This window comes from Lampris incognitus, chromosome 1 (genome assembly GCF_029633865.1).
Source record: "Lampris incognitus isolate fLamInc1 chromosome 1, fLamInc1.hap2, whole genome shotgun sequence".
In the NCBI taxonomy this organism is placed as follows: domain Eukaryota; kingdom Metazoa; phylum Chordata; class Actinopteri; order Lampriformes; family Lampridae; genus Lampris; species Lampris incognitus.
The window spans coordinates 111,151,349-111,168,644 of record NC_079211.1 but is presented as its reverse complement, the minus strand read 5'-3'; the positions used below and the strand labels follow the sequence as shown (position 1 = coordinate 111,168,644).

General features: G+C 47.6%; 1 protein-coding gene across 1 annotated transcript in view; it reads left to right on the top strand.

The window, feature by feature from the left end:
• si:dkey-13n15.2 (protein transport protein Sec24C) overlaps positions 1-17,296 on the top strand; it is a 50,330-nt gene that overhangs the window by 13,834 nt on the left and 19,200 nt on the right. Inside the window, exons 8-16 of the mRNA XM_056287017.1 lie at positions 942-1,077; positions 3,204-3,313; positions 4,109-4,221; positions 5,566-5,757; positions 6,681-6,777; positions 7,854-7,958; positions 8,087-8,254; positions 13,060-13,156; positions 13,279-13,427. Coding sequence (XP_056142992.1) covers positions 942-1,077; positions 3,204-3,313; positions 4,109-4,221; positions 5,566-5,757; positions 6,681-6,777; positions 7,854-7,958; positions 8,087-8,254; positions 13,060-13,156; positions 13,279-13,427 — 1,167 coding nt within the window. The remainder of the gene's footprint in view (positions 1-941; positions 1,078-3,203; positions 3,314-4,108; positions 4,222-5,565; positions 5,758-6,680; positions 6,778-7,853; positions 7,959-8,086; positions 8,255-13,059; positions 13,157-13,278; positions 13,428-17,296) is intronic.

Below are 17,296 nucleotides of genomic sequence, written 5' to 3'. Positions count from 1 at the left end.
TAGTACTGGGGGAAAAAAGCCCTCCCAGCAATTTGACAAGCATGTTGGTGTCTGACCAAATGAACTCTGGAAAAGCAAGTTTGGTTCGAGTGATCTGCGAGATGTGCTTCTACAGAGTCAACGCCAGAGATGGAAACACCTAGAATTCATGTTCCCTTCTAAAAATTAGCCATCCAGAAACTGCCGCATGGATGAATCTGTCGTGTACCACAAAGCTCCCCGCTGTGGCAGGTAGACCTTGTGATACTATGCACCCTGGTAATGTTGACGTTATTCAGAAATGGATATCGCCCAATCCTACTTTCCTCCCCTATCTGTGGTTATTTTTTGGTCACATGACTGCTGGGATAGGCTCCAGCATCCCCGCGACCCTGAGAGCAGGATAAGCGGTTCAGATAATGGATGGATGGATGATGGATGGATGGATGGATGACTGCTTACAACTAATGAAACAAACTGACAAAAAAATATTGTTGCCAACTTTCCTGATATCGCCAAGTTTTCCGCTGTTTGCATTGTAGCAGTGAGCCTTAACATTATTTTCCATCCTGCCATCATCCAAAGCGCTTATCTTGCTGTCAGGGTCACGGGGATGCTGGAGCCTATCCCAGCAGTCACTGGGCGGCAGGCGGGGAGACACCCTGGACAGGCCACCAGACCATCACAGGGCAACTTTTGAATAATTACCTATTGATTGACTGATTTATTTTAGAAACCAAGATTAAGAAAAACTAAAGGAACCCTTTAAATAGGAGGCATGGTTTCATGTGCAGCAGATGTTGTATCTCATTTAACAGTGAAGGTTTTTATTCCATGATGATCAAGTTTACACTCAAAGTTTCTGTGTGTGTGTGTGTGTGTTTACCTGTTGTGTTGCTTGTGCATGCCCTAACGTGTGTGTGTGTGTGTGTGTGTGTGTGTGTTTGCCCTCCCCCCCCTAGCGCCCCCTGCCGACTTGCTGTGAGGGGGCTTGTCTGCAGGGCTGTGGAGAGTGTGGGGCCCCCATGTGTCCTGCTATGGGCTGGCAGGACTGTGGCCAGAGATTCTTCTGTCCCTTCTGTGGCAAACTTAGTGAAGGTAAGATGCCCACAGGTACCTGCATATGACAATTTAGTGAAGCTGAATTCCTGGGTTCGAGCCCCAGGGTGGTCCAACCTTGGGGGTCGTCCCGGGTCCTTCTCTGTGTGGAGTTTGCATCTTCTCCCCGTGTCTGCATGGGTTTCCTGCGGGTGCTCTGGTTTCCTGCCGCAGTCAAAAGACATGTAGGTCAGGTGAATCGCCTGTACTGAATTGTCCCTAGGTGTGTGTGGTTGCCCTGTGATGGTCTGGCGGCCTGTCCAGAGTATCTCCCCGCGTGCTGCCCAGTGACTGCTGGGATAGGCTCCAGCATCCCGTGACCCTGAGAGCAGGATAAGCAGTTTGGGTAACGGATGGATCGATATCTCACATTCTATTTTAACCTTTCTAAAGATGCACTAAAATTAAAATGTCTGTGTCTGGGTGGCGTATCGGTCTATTCCGTTGCCTACCATCACGGGGATCGCCGGTTCAAATCCCCGTGTTACCTTCGGCTTGGTCGGGCGTCCCTACAGACACAATTGGCTGTGTCTGCGGGTGGGAAGCCGGATGTGGGTATGTGTCCTGGCCGCTGCATTAGCGCCTCCTGTGGTTGGTCGGGGCTCCTGTTCGTGGGGGACGACTGTGGTGAATAACATGATTCTTCCACGCGCTACGTCCCCCTGGGGAAACTCCTTGCTGTCAGGTGAAAAGAAGCAACTGGCGACTCCATGTGCATCGGAGGAGGCATGTGGTAGTTTGCAGCCCTCCCCGGATCAGCAGAGGAGGTGGAGCAGCGACCGGGGCGGCACGGAAGAGCGGGGTAATTGGCCAGATGCAACTGGGGAGAAAAGGGGAAATCCAAAAAATTTTTTATATATATATATATATATATATATATATATATATTAAAATGTCTTTTCCATCCACTTGACCAATTATCTATGCCCTAATATTGCTTGGTCCCAATGTTTGACAAAAAAAGTACATTATCACAAATAACATTAAAAAATACATTCTAAAGTTACATTATTTATTACACAAAGCGTTAAAGCCTGGATGTGTATCTTATTTGGAAGAGCATGTGTGATGCTGAGGCTATTCCTAACTGCAGTTGTTGCACAAAGGTATCTAATTCTTAACTATCCCAAGTAGGACTAATTCCGCTTTGCATTCTGGGTAAATTAAGACTCTGGCGTATTCACAATCACATACTAGCATATTATCTAGTACACCAAAGTAGTATGTGAGTGTTTTTAGTATGTCCGAAACCATAGTATGCATCAAATAGTATGCACACTACATGCAGAGGAATTTCGGAGTATGCAAACATTGGACACTATGCTGGCATGAATATCCCACAATGCATTGCAATACTTCAAGACAACAACCAACAATGGTGAATGGCAATGCAAAACTCAACTGGTAGTAAGAAATAATAGTGATCAATTATAAATAATAGTAATAAAAAAAATTAATACTAAGAAATGTGTTACCTGTCTGTGCCCAGAGGCCCATTTTCTCATAATCTGCCTATGATCGAGGTGTCAGGAGGAATGCCCTGTCTTGGAAACACATTTCCTACCAAGCAGGCATATCAGGGACAGATGGCAAACACAAAATGATGAATTTGTTCTGCTATAAGTTTTGAAAAGTCCCGCTAGAGGTTTTGAAAACTCTGCCTATTTTGCTGTGTCCTCTGTTCTGGCAAGCGCAGCGCCAAACCATGTTGTGCCTGAAAGCCCTGTTATGCAGCTGCAGCACACCTGCTGCATATCATTATGCAGCTGCAGCACACCTGCTGCATGTCATTATGCAGCTGTGGCACACCTACTGCATATCAGAGCAGCTCCTCATTCACTGTGGTCTCTGCTTTCTCTCTCTCTCTTTCTGTCCATCTCACACTTTCTGTCCATCTCACACTTTCTGTCCATCGCTCTCTTTCTGTCCAACTCTCTCTCTTTCTGTCAATCTCTCACTCTCTTTCTGTCCATCTCTTTCTTTGTCCATCTCTGTCTCTTTCTGTCAATCTCTCTCCTTCTGTCCATCTCTCTCTTTCTGTCCATCTCTCTCGCTCTCTCTCTCTCTCTCTCTCTCTCTCTCTCTCTCTCTCTCTCTCTCTCTCTCTCTCTCTCTCTCTCTCTCAGTGCCATGGCAACACTACCAGCCCACCGAAGGAGTGGAGGGAGTGAGGGTTGACAGAGACATAAGGCCTGAACTCAGCATGGGCTCCTACGAGATACTTCACTCTCAGAAGGTTACACTGGCTCTCTGTTATCAGTTTTACATATTGTTGAATCTCTATTTTCTATTTTGTATGTTCTGTGTGGGTGTGGGTGTGCGCATGTGTACGTTCCTTTGTGCGTGTGTGTGTGTGTATTTTGGGGATAAGATAGGATTCCCCAAACTTTTTAATGTCAGGCACTACCCCAAGGTAACAGAGCACCATCTAAAAGCGTTTTTGTGGCTTGGTGCCCCTGTGTAATTGGATACAACTGGCATGACTGTGGTTTGGTACAGTCCTGGCATGGTTTGGTACAGTCCTAGAGACCAGCTTGTACTGTATGTAGGGAGATATTAGTTGGGACAGTGAAACCCCCACATCAAAAGTGCAATCCTGTGTTACCTCTGGCTTGGTTGGGCGTCCCTACAGACACAATTGGCCGTGTCTGCAGGTGGGAAGCCGGATGTGGGTATGTGTCCTGGTCTCCGCACTACTGCCTCCGCTGGTCCCCGGATCGGCAGAAGGGGTGGAGCAGCGACTGGAACAGCTCGGAAGAGTGGTGTAATTAGCCAAATACAATTGGGGAGAAAACAAAAGAAGAAAAGTGCAGTTCCTAGAACATTGTCTTGCTCACCTTGTCTTTAAATGAATGAAACAAAATGATGAAATTTAACTATTCTTCATTTTACTGCGACCCACCCCCCCAAAGGCCCCCTTCAAGGTCCCATGGTGGTTTCAAGATCCCATTTTGAAAACCACAAGTGTTGAAAGTGTCCACATTTGCGAGTACACATAAAAATGTTTTGTTTTGTTTTGTTTTAACCCCAGGATGAGCCCACCGTGTTGCTCCTGGCCATCGATGTGTCAGCCTCGGCGCTGAGAGGAGGACATCTCGACCTCGTAACACAACAGATACACAACCTCCTCACCTCTCTGAAGAGGTATAACCTGCCTCTCCCACACACATCATATACACACACCATCTTAACCAACACGGTGGTATTCTCAGAATTACCTTTTGGAGACGTGGGGATGTTCAGATTTAAGTCCAAATATTCAAGTGAAACGAACATAAAACGTTTCAGAAGTTCACAGTAAGAAGTATCGGAGCACAAAAGTTTATTTATGAAGCCCCTATCCATCTGTAAGTACACATTTATGGAGTTTAAATACTGCTTTCAAGTGTCGTGATACTTGTTCACATGAAGAATCACCTTCAGCTATAGAGAGATAGGGCATGGCCATCAGCACATTTATTTATTTTTCCCGAAATTTTCCCCCCCTTTTCTCCCCAGTTGTAACTGGCCAATTACCCCACTCTTCCGAGCCGTCCCGGTCGCTGCTCCACCCCCTCTGCTGATCCGGGGAGGGCTGCAGACTACCACATGCCTCCTCTGATACATGTGGAGTCACCAGCCACTTCCTTCCACCTGACAGTGAGGAGTTTCACCAGGGGGACATAGCGCGTTGGAGGATCACGCTATTCCCCCCAGTACCCCCTCCCCCCAAACAGGCGCCCCCAACCGACCAGAAGAGGCACTAGAGCAGCGACCAGGACACATACTCACATCTGGCTTCCCACCCGCAGACACGGTGCCCGACCAAGTCGGAGGCAACATGGGGATTCAAACCTGCGATCCCCGTGTTGGAAGGCAACGGACTAGACCACCGCCACCCAGACACCCACGACTGCGATTTTAACCCATGCCAAACCAATTACGCTGACTTGAGACAGGTGCAACCACACCCCGCTCTGCTACTAGCAGGTTTGTAGAATAAACGAGGGGTCCAGTCACAGCTTTGCAGACGTAACAAAGAGGGCTACATAGCTGAGACGCCACACGGCACAATCTCAAAAAACCTTGCTGGCAGTGTCGACCGAATACATGGGGGTATTCAAGCTGTTTCATGGAAACATCGAGCACGGAGTCACGTGACGCAAGCACGGTGCATATTGTGCAAGGGTGTAGGTTGCTGTCATGAAAATCACTCCACACTGTAAGATTCAACACACCGACTCTACCACCGGTGTTGTTGAAATGTTTCTACATTGTGTCTCACCTGTGCAACCTCCTTGGACCAGTCTTTCAAGCTGTGATCACCTGCTTTCTGGACATCGGTATCAGTGAGACGGCGACCATGCCGGTTCCTATAAAAAAGTCAACGAGGCTAATTTGAGAGTGAGGTCTGGCTTGAGAAGTCTCCATAAATGTATAAAACACACCAAACACTGGTCCCATTTCTGCCCTTGTATGTAGTGACATGCTCATTCGCTTTATTGAAAGGAAGGATGGCGCTGCCCAGTCAGACATCCGGGTCGGTCTGATGACTTACGACAGCAGGATCCACCTCTACGACCTCAGCCTGGCCTTGTCCCGCCCACATATGCTTGTCATCACGGAGACTGAGGACCTGCAGCTTCCCGTCAGGGAGGGCCTTCTGGTGTCCCTCAGCGACTGTATAGACAGCATTAAAAGGTGAGAGCCGTACTGGTTTTTCTAAATGTCTGTTTTCCAAAATGGACTTATAAATACAGGCAAGGAAATTCTGTGTCCTCTTTTTAAAAGGGTAACCCCAGAAAGGTGTTTACATGACTGTCTGTAAAGCTACAGTACTACTGTCATCAGTCTATGACCATATTTATTATGTACATGTGACAAACTAGACCAACTCTATCTATTGGTGGGGAAGAATAGAGACTTTTCTTCATCTTGCGTTTAGTGCTTCGCGGAAATTTGGCTGTTTGGATCAATACCGGCGCCCCAGTGGCTCACCTGGTAGAGCGCGTGCCACATAAGGCTGAGTCCTTACCGCTGCGGCCTGGGTTTGGATCCGGCTCAGGCCCTTTAGGGGTGGCACAGTGGTTAGCGTGGTCGCCTCACAGCAAGGGGGTCCTGGGCTCGAAGCCCGGGTTCGTCCAACCTTGGGGGTCATCCTCTGTGTGGAGTTTGCATGTTCTCCCCGTGTCTGCGTGGGTTTCCTTAGGGGGCTCCGGTTTCCTCCCACAGTCCAAAGACATGTAGGTCAAGTGAATCAGCCGTACTAAATTGCCGCTAGGTGTGAATGTGTGCGTGTGGGCCCTGTGATGGACTGGGGGCCTGTCCATTGTGTCTCCCCTCCTGCCACCCAATGACTGCTGGGATAGGCTCTAGCATCCCGTGAACCGAATTGTGATAAGCGGCTTGGATAAAGGATGTAAATTGTACACAATGAACATGACCGCTTAACAAGTCAACTGTTTCTCCTCAAACGAGTGTAAAAACATAACGCAATATTTCAATATTCGCCGTTTCTTTTCGGCATTTCTTATGTGTTGTCAAAATGAGCATAAAATTGTTTGATTGAAACAGTTCGTGTGACGCATGACAGACTGTTCTTTTGTGTGTGTGTGTGTGTCCAGTGTGTTGCAGCTTATCCCAGTGTTCAGTCCAGATGGGGATGATTCTGGTAGCGTTCACATGGAGCTGCCAGTCAAAACAGCATTGGCCATCCTGCAGGTCGGTAGTTACACACCACAGTAAACACACTGGGCCTCATGCATGCGTCGCGCCTACGTAGAGTTGTTCTGAAACTGTGCGTGCGAACAATTTAAGAACTTTTGTGGCATTCATCAATACTTGCGTACTTCCCGTTTGTTCTTAAATAACATCGACTTTTTTTTGGGGGGGGGGGGTCCCCCCCTTTTTTTCTCCCCAATTGTATCCGGCCAATTACCCAACTCTTCTGAGCTGTCCCGGTTGCTGCTCCACCCCCTGTGCTGATCTGGGGAGGGCTGCAGACTACCACATGGCTCCTCTGATGCATGTGGAGTCACCAGCTGCTTCTTTTCACCTAGCAGTGAGGAGTTTTACCAGGGGGATGTAGCGCATGGGAGGATCATGCTTATCCCCTTCCCCCTTGAATAGGCCCCCTGGCTGACCAGGGGAGGCGCTAGTGCAGCAACCAGGACACATACCCACATCCGGCTTCCCACCCACAGACATGGCCAATTGTGTCTGTAGGGATGCCCGACCAAGCCGGACGTAACATAGGGATTCAAACCGGCGATCCCTGTGTTGGTAGGCAACGGAATAGACCACCACGCCACCCGGATGCCCGTAAGATCAAAATTTAACAAGAGTGCTCTTGAATAGTGTTTCCCAGACTTTTTTGTGGGGACCAACTTTTTACAAATGACGAACAATCGCGACCCAGTTCACAGCACAACTTATCTGTAAATTGTGAAGAGGGTGAATTTGTGTATAAATTAAGGTCCCTGACCGGTTTTACAGCCATTTCTGCACCACCTTATATTCTCTTGGATAGGTAAACCAGCCATTTCGGAGAGATATACGTTTGATAGTCACAACTTTGTTTTGTGCACGTTATTAAAAACATATACCCATGTTAAATACTTTATAAGTGAGAAAGTAAGTGCATTTAACAGGTGCTCGTTTTTGTCCTTCATCACGGACCCCGGTAGATTCTCCTGGCCGTTGATCATCAGTGAACCCTGGAACGCTGTGATTCCTGGAAGCATGTTGGAATGTTGACATGTATGAGAGCTAACAGACTTTATTTCATTGGTTTTTAGGCACTGAATTGTTCAGGCAAGCTTTTAGTCTTCCATACTGCCCCTCTGACAGAAGGGGCGCACACACACAGCTCCTCCGGGCTCTTTGGCTCCAACAAATCCAAGGTAATACATAAATGCACACACGCACACAAACACACACAAACATACACACACACCTATGCAAATACTCACACATACAGAGTCATTGGCCTGCAGGTACTTCATCCATACTTGTTCAAATGTTCCTCCAGTCGATCTTTCAGCCATCAGAGCTCGCCGTCTCATTGGCCAAGGAATGTGTCCGTCAGGGCTGCGGCGTGCACCTATTCGTCCTGTCCCAGCAAGATGTGGGCGGGGCTTGGCCCGGGCATGTTCCGTATCTTACAGGTGGAGCGCTGTACAGCTACAACCACCTCCAGGTACGGTTGCAGGTTTTCTTTGCATTTGCAACAGTGTGCAATCAACCACAACACCAACTGGGAGCATTACACACATTCACCTCTGATGTTAATTGTGTTTCTGTATCTGTATGTCAATCTGTTTTCAAGCTGTCTGTCTTCTCTCTCTCTTCTCTCTCTCTCTCTCTTCTCTCTCTCTCTCTCCTCTCTCTCTCTCTCTCTCTCTCTCTCTCTCTCTCTCTCTCTCTCTCTCTCTCTCTCTCGCTCTCTCTCTCAGCCATACTATGATTTAATGGGTATGTTGCCATACTGAAAAACAGTGGTCTGGTTGCTGTGAATGATCAGATTTAAAGATCTTGATGAGGGGTCCGCGGTGGTGTAGCGGTCTAAGCATTGGCTTTGTGTCGATGCAGTTGCCCACTGCGGACCGGGGTTCGCACCCCGGTCTCATCAGATCCGACTATGGCTGGACTCGATGAAGCAGCAATAATTGGCAACGCTGTCTTCGGGAGGGGGGTGGAGTCGGCTTGTGTTCGTCACATGAATGCGTCTCTGTGTGTGTCGGAAAAAGCAGTGGTTTGGCCTGGAGTCACTTTGTCACGAAAGTGGCGAGGCGTCTCCTTCGAGACTGCCGGCCAGAGATGCAGTTGGCGAATGCATGCAGTATGAGGGTGGGAATTTCAACTAAAAACAGGGATCGATTGGCCACTAAATTGGGAGAAAAAGGGAAAAATCAGAAAGAAATTAAAAAAGAAAAAAGATCTTGATGAGAATAATTTTCACCAGGCGTCCGGGTAGCGTGGCAGTCTATTCCGTTGCATACCAACATGGGGCTCGCCAGTTCGAATCCCAGTGATACCTCCGCTTGGTCGGGGGTCCCTACAGACACAATTGGCCGTGTCTGCGGGTGGGAAGCCAAATGTGGGCATGTGTCCTGGTCGCTGCACTAGCGCCTCCTCTGGTTGGTCGGGGCGCCTGTTCGGCTGGGAGGGGGAACTGGGGGGAATAGTGTGATCCTCCCCCGCGTTATGTCCCCCTGGTGGAACTCCTCACTGTCAGGTGAAAAGAAGTGGCTGGCGACTCCACATGTATTGGAGGAGACATGTGGTCATCTACAGCCCTCCCCAGATTGGCAGAGGGGGTGGAGCAGTGACCGGAATGGCTCGGAAGAGTGGAGTAATTGGCCAAGTACAATTGGGGAGAAAAAAAAAGGGGGGGGGGGGAATTCAGCAAAAAAAAAAATAATTATAATAATTTCCATGGTTCAGAGTAATACAAATTTCTTTAGCAATCCTTGCTTCTATGCATTCATGAAATTATCAGAGTAATATTTTTTCAGAAAAAGATGCAGCACAGTTGGATCTGGCTCCAAATCAGAAAAAAACAAAGACTGATCATTTTAACAGATTTTAACATGATGTTATATGTTGTTTGGGTGACTGCTGACAGAACATCTTGATCCAAGAGTTATTGTCACTGTTGGAAGAAGAAAATGTGATCATGACCACATTCACACTGTCATGTGATCTGTTTCTGGACACGTTTACTGGACCAGGACAATCGCACATTAATGCAAGTTATAAATGCATGTACTACATGCTGTATTCTGAATGTGGTAGGTGCTATCAGACCACCTCTGACAACAGTATCTGAAGATAGATCAGAGGGAAGATGGCCGCCCATAACGGCCAGGTGCACATGCAATCTGTACAGCGTGCACATGTTGAGATAATAATGCAGAAGGAGTTGGAAAATCATCTTCATGGCCGTTAGTTCAAAGTATTGTGGCTCGTTCTCTAGGTAGCGATCTCAGCAAACTCCTCCAACTTAGGCATGAACCATTCTCATCAGTCGCTGTAGTTAAACTCGTAGCAGTTTCAAACAGCATTGTGCCGAAATTACCCGTCTCATCTCATCATCATCAACAGCCACTTCTCCGGGTTCGGGTCACGGTGGCAGCAAGCTAAGTAGGGCGCTCCAGATGTCCCTTTCCCCAGCAACGCCCTCCAGCAACTCCTGGGGGATCCCAAGACGTTCCCAGGCCAGATTGGACATGTAGTCCCTCCAGCGAGTTCTGGGTCTACCCCGGGGTCTTCTCCCAGGTGGACGTGCCCAGAAAACCTCCAAAGGAAGGCACCCAGGAGGCATCCTAATTAGATACCCAAACCACCTCAACTGGCTCCTTTCGATGCGAAGGAGCAGCGTCTCTACACTGAGCTCCCTCCGGATGTCCGAGCTCCTCACCCTATCTCTAAGGCTGAGCCCAGACACCTTTCGGTCACTACCCAAAACTCATGACCATAGGTGAGGGTTGGAACGAAAATTGACTGGTAAATAGAGAGGTTTGCCTCCCAGCTCAGCTCCCTCTTCACCACAATGGTCCGGTACAAAGTCCGCATTACTGCTGATGCTGCACCCATCCACCTGTCAATCTCCCGCTCCATCCTACCCTCACTCGTGAACAAGACCCCGAGATACTTGAACTTCTTCACTTGAGGCAACAACTCATCCCCAACCCAAAATGACCCTCTGTTTGTAATACCTCTGAGTCATTAAAATGATCCGCTCCAAGAATTTTTATTTTTTTATTTTACTGTAGTTTTGAGGTCAGTAGACAGATGTTCCACCTTCCCAATCCCTCATTCCTTTGCAGTGTGCAGGGAAAATGAGATATGATATAATGCAGACAACAGTATGCAGTATAGACAGTGCAGACACTGAGAGTGCATATAAATTCCAGGTGTAAATGCAAAGAATTTGAAAAGATTCTTCACTATTCAGATTAATGCGTCCAGATACAGCTCACGTGATGATACCAGAGGTAAATAGGGTCAATATACAAACAGATCATTTGATTAGTGCCAGATGTAAATGTGATCCAAGTACAACCACATCAAGCTCTACTAGACACCTCTTGAACCAGCTGAACCTCTTCTGTGACTGTGACACATGCACACATTTAAACTGCCCAGTGAAGTCAGACTAAGGTGCTTTTACGTGGCCAAAAAATCCAGAGCAAATCAAAATATGTACAGCTGCATTTATGCTTTTGCTGTTTACTAGATGAGCCACACATGACCCAAGAACCAAGGCAGGTCTGTGTAGTATCACAGCACATAGGAGGTGATGTATAGATACAGAGGATAAGTAATTAAGTCAGTTTTATTTGTATAGCCCAAAATCACAAATGACAAATTAGCAGTTTATTTGAATTTGCTCTTCACTCCCTTTGATTTCTCCAATCCGCCTCCTTCTTCTTCTTCTTCTTCCTTTTTTGGCTGCTCCCATTAGGGGTCGTCACAGCGGATCATCCGTTTCCATCTCTTCCTGTCCTCTGCATCTTCCACTGTCACACCAAGCACCTGCATGTCCTCCCTCACCATATCCATAAACCTCCTCTTTTCCTCTTCCCTGGCAGCTCCATAGTCAGTATCCTTCTCCCAATATACCAAGCATCTCTCCTCCACACATGTCCAAACCATCTCAATCTTGCCTCTCTTGGCTTTGTCTCCAAACCGTCCAACCTGAGCTATCCCTCTAATATACTCATTCTTAATCCTGTCCATCTTCATCACTTCCAGTGAAAATCTAACATCTTCATCTCTGCCATCTCCAGCTCCACCTCCTGTCTTTTCGTCAGTGCCACTATCTCCAGACCATACAACATAGCTGGTCTCACAACCATCTTATAAACCTTCCCTTTCCCTCTTGCTGGTACCTTCTGTTGTAAATCACTCCTGACACTCTTCTCCACCCACTCCACCCTGCCTGCACTTTCTTCTTCACCTCCCCCTTCTTCACCTCTCTTCTGCACTCTCCATTACTTTGAACAGTTTGACCCCAAGTATTTAAACTCATACAACTTCGCCACCTCTACTCCTTGCATCCTCACCATTCCACAGTCCTCTCTCTCATTCATGCATATGTATTCCATCTTGCTCCGACTGACTTTCATTCCTCTTCTCTCCAGTGCATACCTCCACCTCTCCAGTCTCTCCTCAACCTGCTCCCTGCTCTCACTACAGATCCCAATGTCATCTGCAAACATCATAGTCCACGGAGACTCCTGCCTGATCTTGTCCGTCAACCTGTCCATCACCATTGCAAACAAGAAAGGGCTCAGAGCTGATCCTTGGATGTAATCCCACCTCCACCTTGAACCCATCCGTCATTCCAACCGCACACCTCACCACTGTCACACTTCCCTCATACATATCCTGCACCACTCCGACATACTTCTCTGCCGCTCCCGACTTCCTCATACAATACCACACCTCCTCTCTCGGCACCCTGTCGTATGCTTTCTCTAAATCTACAAAGACACAATGTAACTCCTTCTGACCTTCTCTATACTTCTCCATCAACATTCTCAAAGCAAACATCACATCTGTGGTGTTCTTTTGTGGCATGAAACCATACTGCTGTTCACTAATCATCACCTCTCCTCTTAACCTAGCTTCTATTACTCTTTACCATATCTTCATGCTGTGGCTGATCAACTTTATACCTCTGTAGTTGCTACAGTTCTGCACATCACCCTTATTCTTGAAAATCGGTACCAGGATGCTTCTTCTCCACTCCTCAGGCATCCTCTCACTTTCCAAGATTGTGTTAAACAATCTAGTTAAAAATTCCACTGCCATCTCTCCTAAACATCTCCATGCCTCCACAGGTATGTCATCTGGACCAACAGCCTTTCCACTCTTCATCCTGCGGGGTATAAAAAATTAGTTCCTGTGTGAGTGAAGTGGGAGAAGATGAGTCTCTTCCTGTAAGGTTAAGTCAGGTGTTCCAGTGTGGACTGATGCCATTTATCTCCCCCACAGGGGGAGATGGACAGGGAGCGATTCTCCACTGACCTGAGGAGGACCGTGGAGACAGAGACCGGCTACAAGGCTCAGATCAGCATTTATGTTAGCAAAGGTGTGTGTGTGTGTGTGTGTTCGCTTTTGCGAGTTTGTGAATGATCAAGTTTGAGAATGTGATTACCACTGGTTTCAAAGAAGGTCCCTTGGATTTCACCACAGTTTTTTCCTCCTCCCCAGACTTGCGTGTATGTGGCTGTTATGGCTTGTTCATCCCGGGTCCCAGTCCCAGTCGTGTCACTCTGGCCACCCTGGATGGGCAGACAACGCTGACTGTAGAGCTCACACACACCAGAGCTCTGTGTGAGACGAAGGGTGCAGCGATACAGGTGGGTTGAAGCAGAGTGTGGGCAAAACTGTATTGGACAGGTTTTTAAACCTTGCTTTACATCCAAACAAATGAAAAATGCAGCTTTTGCGCCCCCAACCACATCATCCAGGGCCTGCTGGTGGAGTATGGCAGTTTGGAGAAACTGAACCAAACCCACTCTATCCATATTTACCTTTTTCACCTTTTTGTAAGACTAAAAACTGAACAATGTTAAAACTTTGTGGGCGTCCGGGTAGCGTAGCGGTCTATCCTGTTGCCTACCAACATGGAGATCACTGGTTCGAATCCCCGTGTTACCTCCTCGGCTTGGTTGGGTGTCCCTACAGACACAATTGGCCGAGTCTGCGGGTGGGAAGCCGGGCATGGGTATGTGTCCTGGTCGCTGCACTAGCGCCTCCTCTGGTCGGTCGGGGCACCTGTTAATGGGGAAGGGGGAACTGGGGGGAATAGCGTGAGCCTCCCACACGCTACGTCCCCCTGGTGAAACTCCTCACTGTCAGGTGACCCCATGTGTATCGGAGGAGGCATGTGGTAGTCTGCAGCCCTCCCCAGATCAGCAGAGGGGGTGGAGCAGTGACCGGGACGGCTCGGAAGGAGTGGGGTGATTGGCTGGATACAATTGGGGAGAAAAGGGGGGTGGACTTTGTTAAAGATGAACTGTTGAGTTTTTGGCCACTAATAGTGCTACCGAGCAAAGTGGGTGTGTTTCTGTACCATAACAAAATTACTAACTTCTTGTCCCAGTCACTACGCTGAAATCCGAATGTAAGCGTAGGAGCCTTGTAAACATGGTGGTCTTCTAAATATTGAAAATCAAGATTTTCCAAATGTCAGTATCAACATGCTCTGTCTGCATAAGTGAAATTATGACGTAAACCAACCCGTGGTTGTTTTCATGCAAAACTCTGCTGTTCAGCGCTAAGTTTGGATCCAAATGGAGATTGTGTGAGTGGGTGTGGGTGGGTGGGTGGTGTGTGTGGGTGTGGGTGGGTGGGCAGGTGTGGGGGTCAAGAAGGGCACACCTGCTGTGCTAAAAAGATTTATGACACTATTAAAAGGATCGATGGTACTTGTTAAAGGGTAATGGGTAACTTAAGTCCTTGGCTGAAAAAATAGCTCTTCTGTCACAACTGCTGAGTAATTGAAAAGAACTTTTATGAATGCTAAAGGGTAGTGATGGGAAGTACGGATCTTTTTACTGACTCGGATCTTTGAATCTCGTTCAGTAAAATGAACTAATCTTGTTTCGAATCACTCGTTCAGTTCGTTCATTGGAACTAGTGTGGTGCTGTAGCTGTTATGAGTGATGACACAGAGCACTGTCTCAAACACTAACAGCAACATGGTTTGCTTCACTTGTTAATAAAGTATTGTAGTGAATTCGGGGGGCAGCCAGGAACCACCGCAACCGGGAAGCGAACCCGGGTCGCCGGCACGACTGCACTAATCAGTCAACTAACGGGTTGGACCCTTGAGTTGACTGGTTACCGCAGTTGCCCGTGGTGCAGATGACCTGGGTTCGCTTCCCAGCTGTGGTGATTCCCGGCTGCCCCCCGAATTCACATTTGTTTCATAAGTGAGAACGAGTGTACGAGTGTACATAGTGTAACAAGCATGAATGAGTAGACTCGCTAGTCGGTTGGCTAACGGGTTGGACCCTTTAGTCAACTGGTTAACGTAGTCGCCCGTGGTGTGTGCGGGCGACCCGGGTTCGCGTCCCAGCTGTGGCAGTTCCCAGCTGCCCCTCACTACAGTATAATACACAAGTTCACTTTTATTCACTTTAGCCTACCTGGTCACTGAAGACCCATAGTGTACGAACTAGGGTTGGCCGATATATCAAAACTTTCCTACCGGCCACTGTCAGCCCAACAATCAGTGATTGCCGATATAACAACCCCCCGTGCACATCTTCAGAGAGTACAATCATAGAAGAGGTGTTGCAAAAAAGAAGGAAGAGCTCTTTGTTTAAAAAGAATATAAAATCCCCTATTTGGGATTATTTTGGTTTTAAACCAGATGCAACCAGCAAGCCAAAAGACCTAAATGAAGTAATTTTCTGTCTTTGCACGAGAGTAGTGCCTGCATACGAGTCTGACTGCACATACAGTTTTTGGTCTAGTTCTCAAATATGATTTATGAATGGACGTTGCTGTTCAGCTCCAATTGATCGGACAGCAACTACTAAAGATGGCTGAATTGGCATTTAGTCACTGCCCCGTTTTGTGAAAGACTGTGCGGAAATCAATGCAACAAAAACGTGCACATGGCCCAACTCCAACCGCCGGTTCCTACTCCTGCACACTTTAAATTGCACTTTACATGTTAATTATATACTGAGTTGAATTCTCGAGGCAGACCATTACATTTGAAAAATAAAAGGATAAAAATCACGGAAAAAATTGCCCAAAGAAATCAACTGCCGATTGGACTCAGCCAGTTGCCAATTGCCGATGCATTCATCCAATCGCCCAAGCCTGTTATGAACTCGTACCAAGGAAAGGAAAATTAAACATCCATTCAGTAGCTAGCTAGCTGTGTGTAATGTGGAAATAGGATGGAGTGAGATATTGACAGGCAGATTGGTGCAGCATCAGCAGTATTGCGGACTTTGTACCGGACCGTTGTTGTGAAGAGGGAGCTGAGCCAGAAGGCAAAGCTCTCAATTTACCAGTCAATCTTCGTTCCAACATTCACCTATGGTCATGAGCTTTGGGTAGTGACTGAAAGGGTGAGATCGTGGATACAAGTGGCTGAAATGAGTTTCCTCCGTAGGGTGTCTGGTCTCAGCCTTAGAGATAGGGTGAGGAGCTCGGACATCCGGAGGGAGCTCGGAGTAGAGCCGCTGCTCATTTGCATCGACAGGAACCAGTTGAGGTGGTTCGGGCATCTGATTAGGATGCCTCCTGGGCGCCTTCCTTTGGAGGTTTTCCGGGCACGTCCAACTGGGAGGAGACCCCGGGGTAGACCCAGAACTCGCTGGAGGGACTACATGTCCAATCTGGCCTGAGAACGCCTTGGGATCCCCCGGAAGGAGCTGGAGGGTGTTGCTGGGGAGAGGGATGTCTGGAGTGCCCTACTTGGCTTGCTGCCACCGTGATGCGACCCCGGAGAAGCGGCTGAAGATGAGATGAGATGAGCTATGGAAATGTTCTGGTTAGCTAGCTCTCCTCTTCAGTAATAGCGTTGGTCATGTTACTGCTGTAACCACGAGAATAATGAACAAAAGACTCCGACCGGAAGACCTGGTTATGAGCCATGAACGATCAGTCGTTCTTGCACTTAGAATATGCAGCTGTCATGTGACAAGTGAATAGAAGACTCGGGCCTGAAAGACCCGTTTGTAAACGAATCTGAGCCTGTAGCTGTCACAGTTCAGATGAATGAGAGTGACGCTGATGCGCGGCCCAAGGAAAAATGAACAAATCACTCACTGAGGCGGCTCGTTACTCCTAAGTCGTACAAAAGATTGGTTCAAAATGAACGTGTCGTTCACAAACGACACATCACTACCAAAGGGAGTTAGGAGTAAATGCCCAAGTGTCTGCCAGCACGGGCTGCATTTTATTCAGCATTGTAGAAAAACAATTGTGACGAGGGAAAAAGTGTCCAGATATACACGTTCACAAAAGGACATTCATGGAATTACAATCATGTGTTTTTGAACATCAATACAATATTGTGCAAGATAGTATTGTGATACTCAAGTTTACAGAAATTTTTTAGACCCCGAATGAGCCGTCTTTCCAGCCCACCGGCTGATTTCACTCCCCAGTTTGTTTGAAAGGTCTCCTAATTAATGAAACAAACTTGTGTGATGTTGGATTGCGATGAAAACCTGCATATGCATTCTTCTCCAAGTCAAAC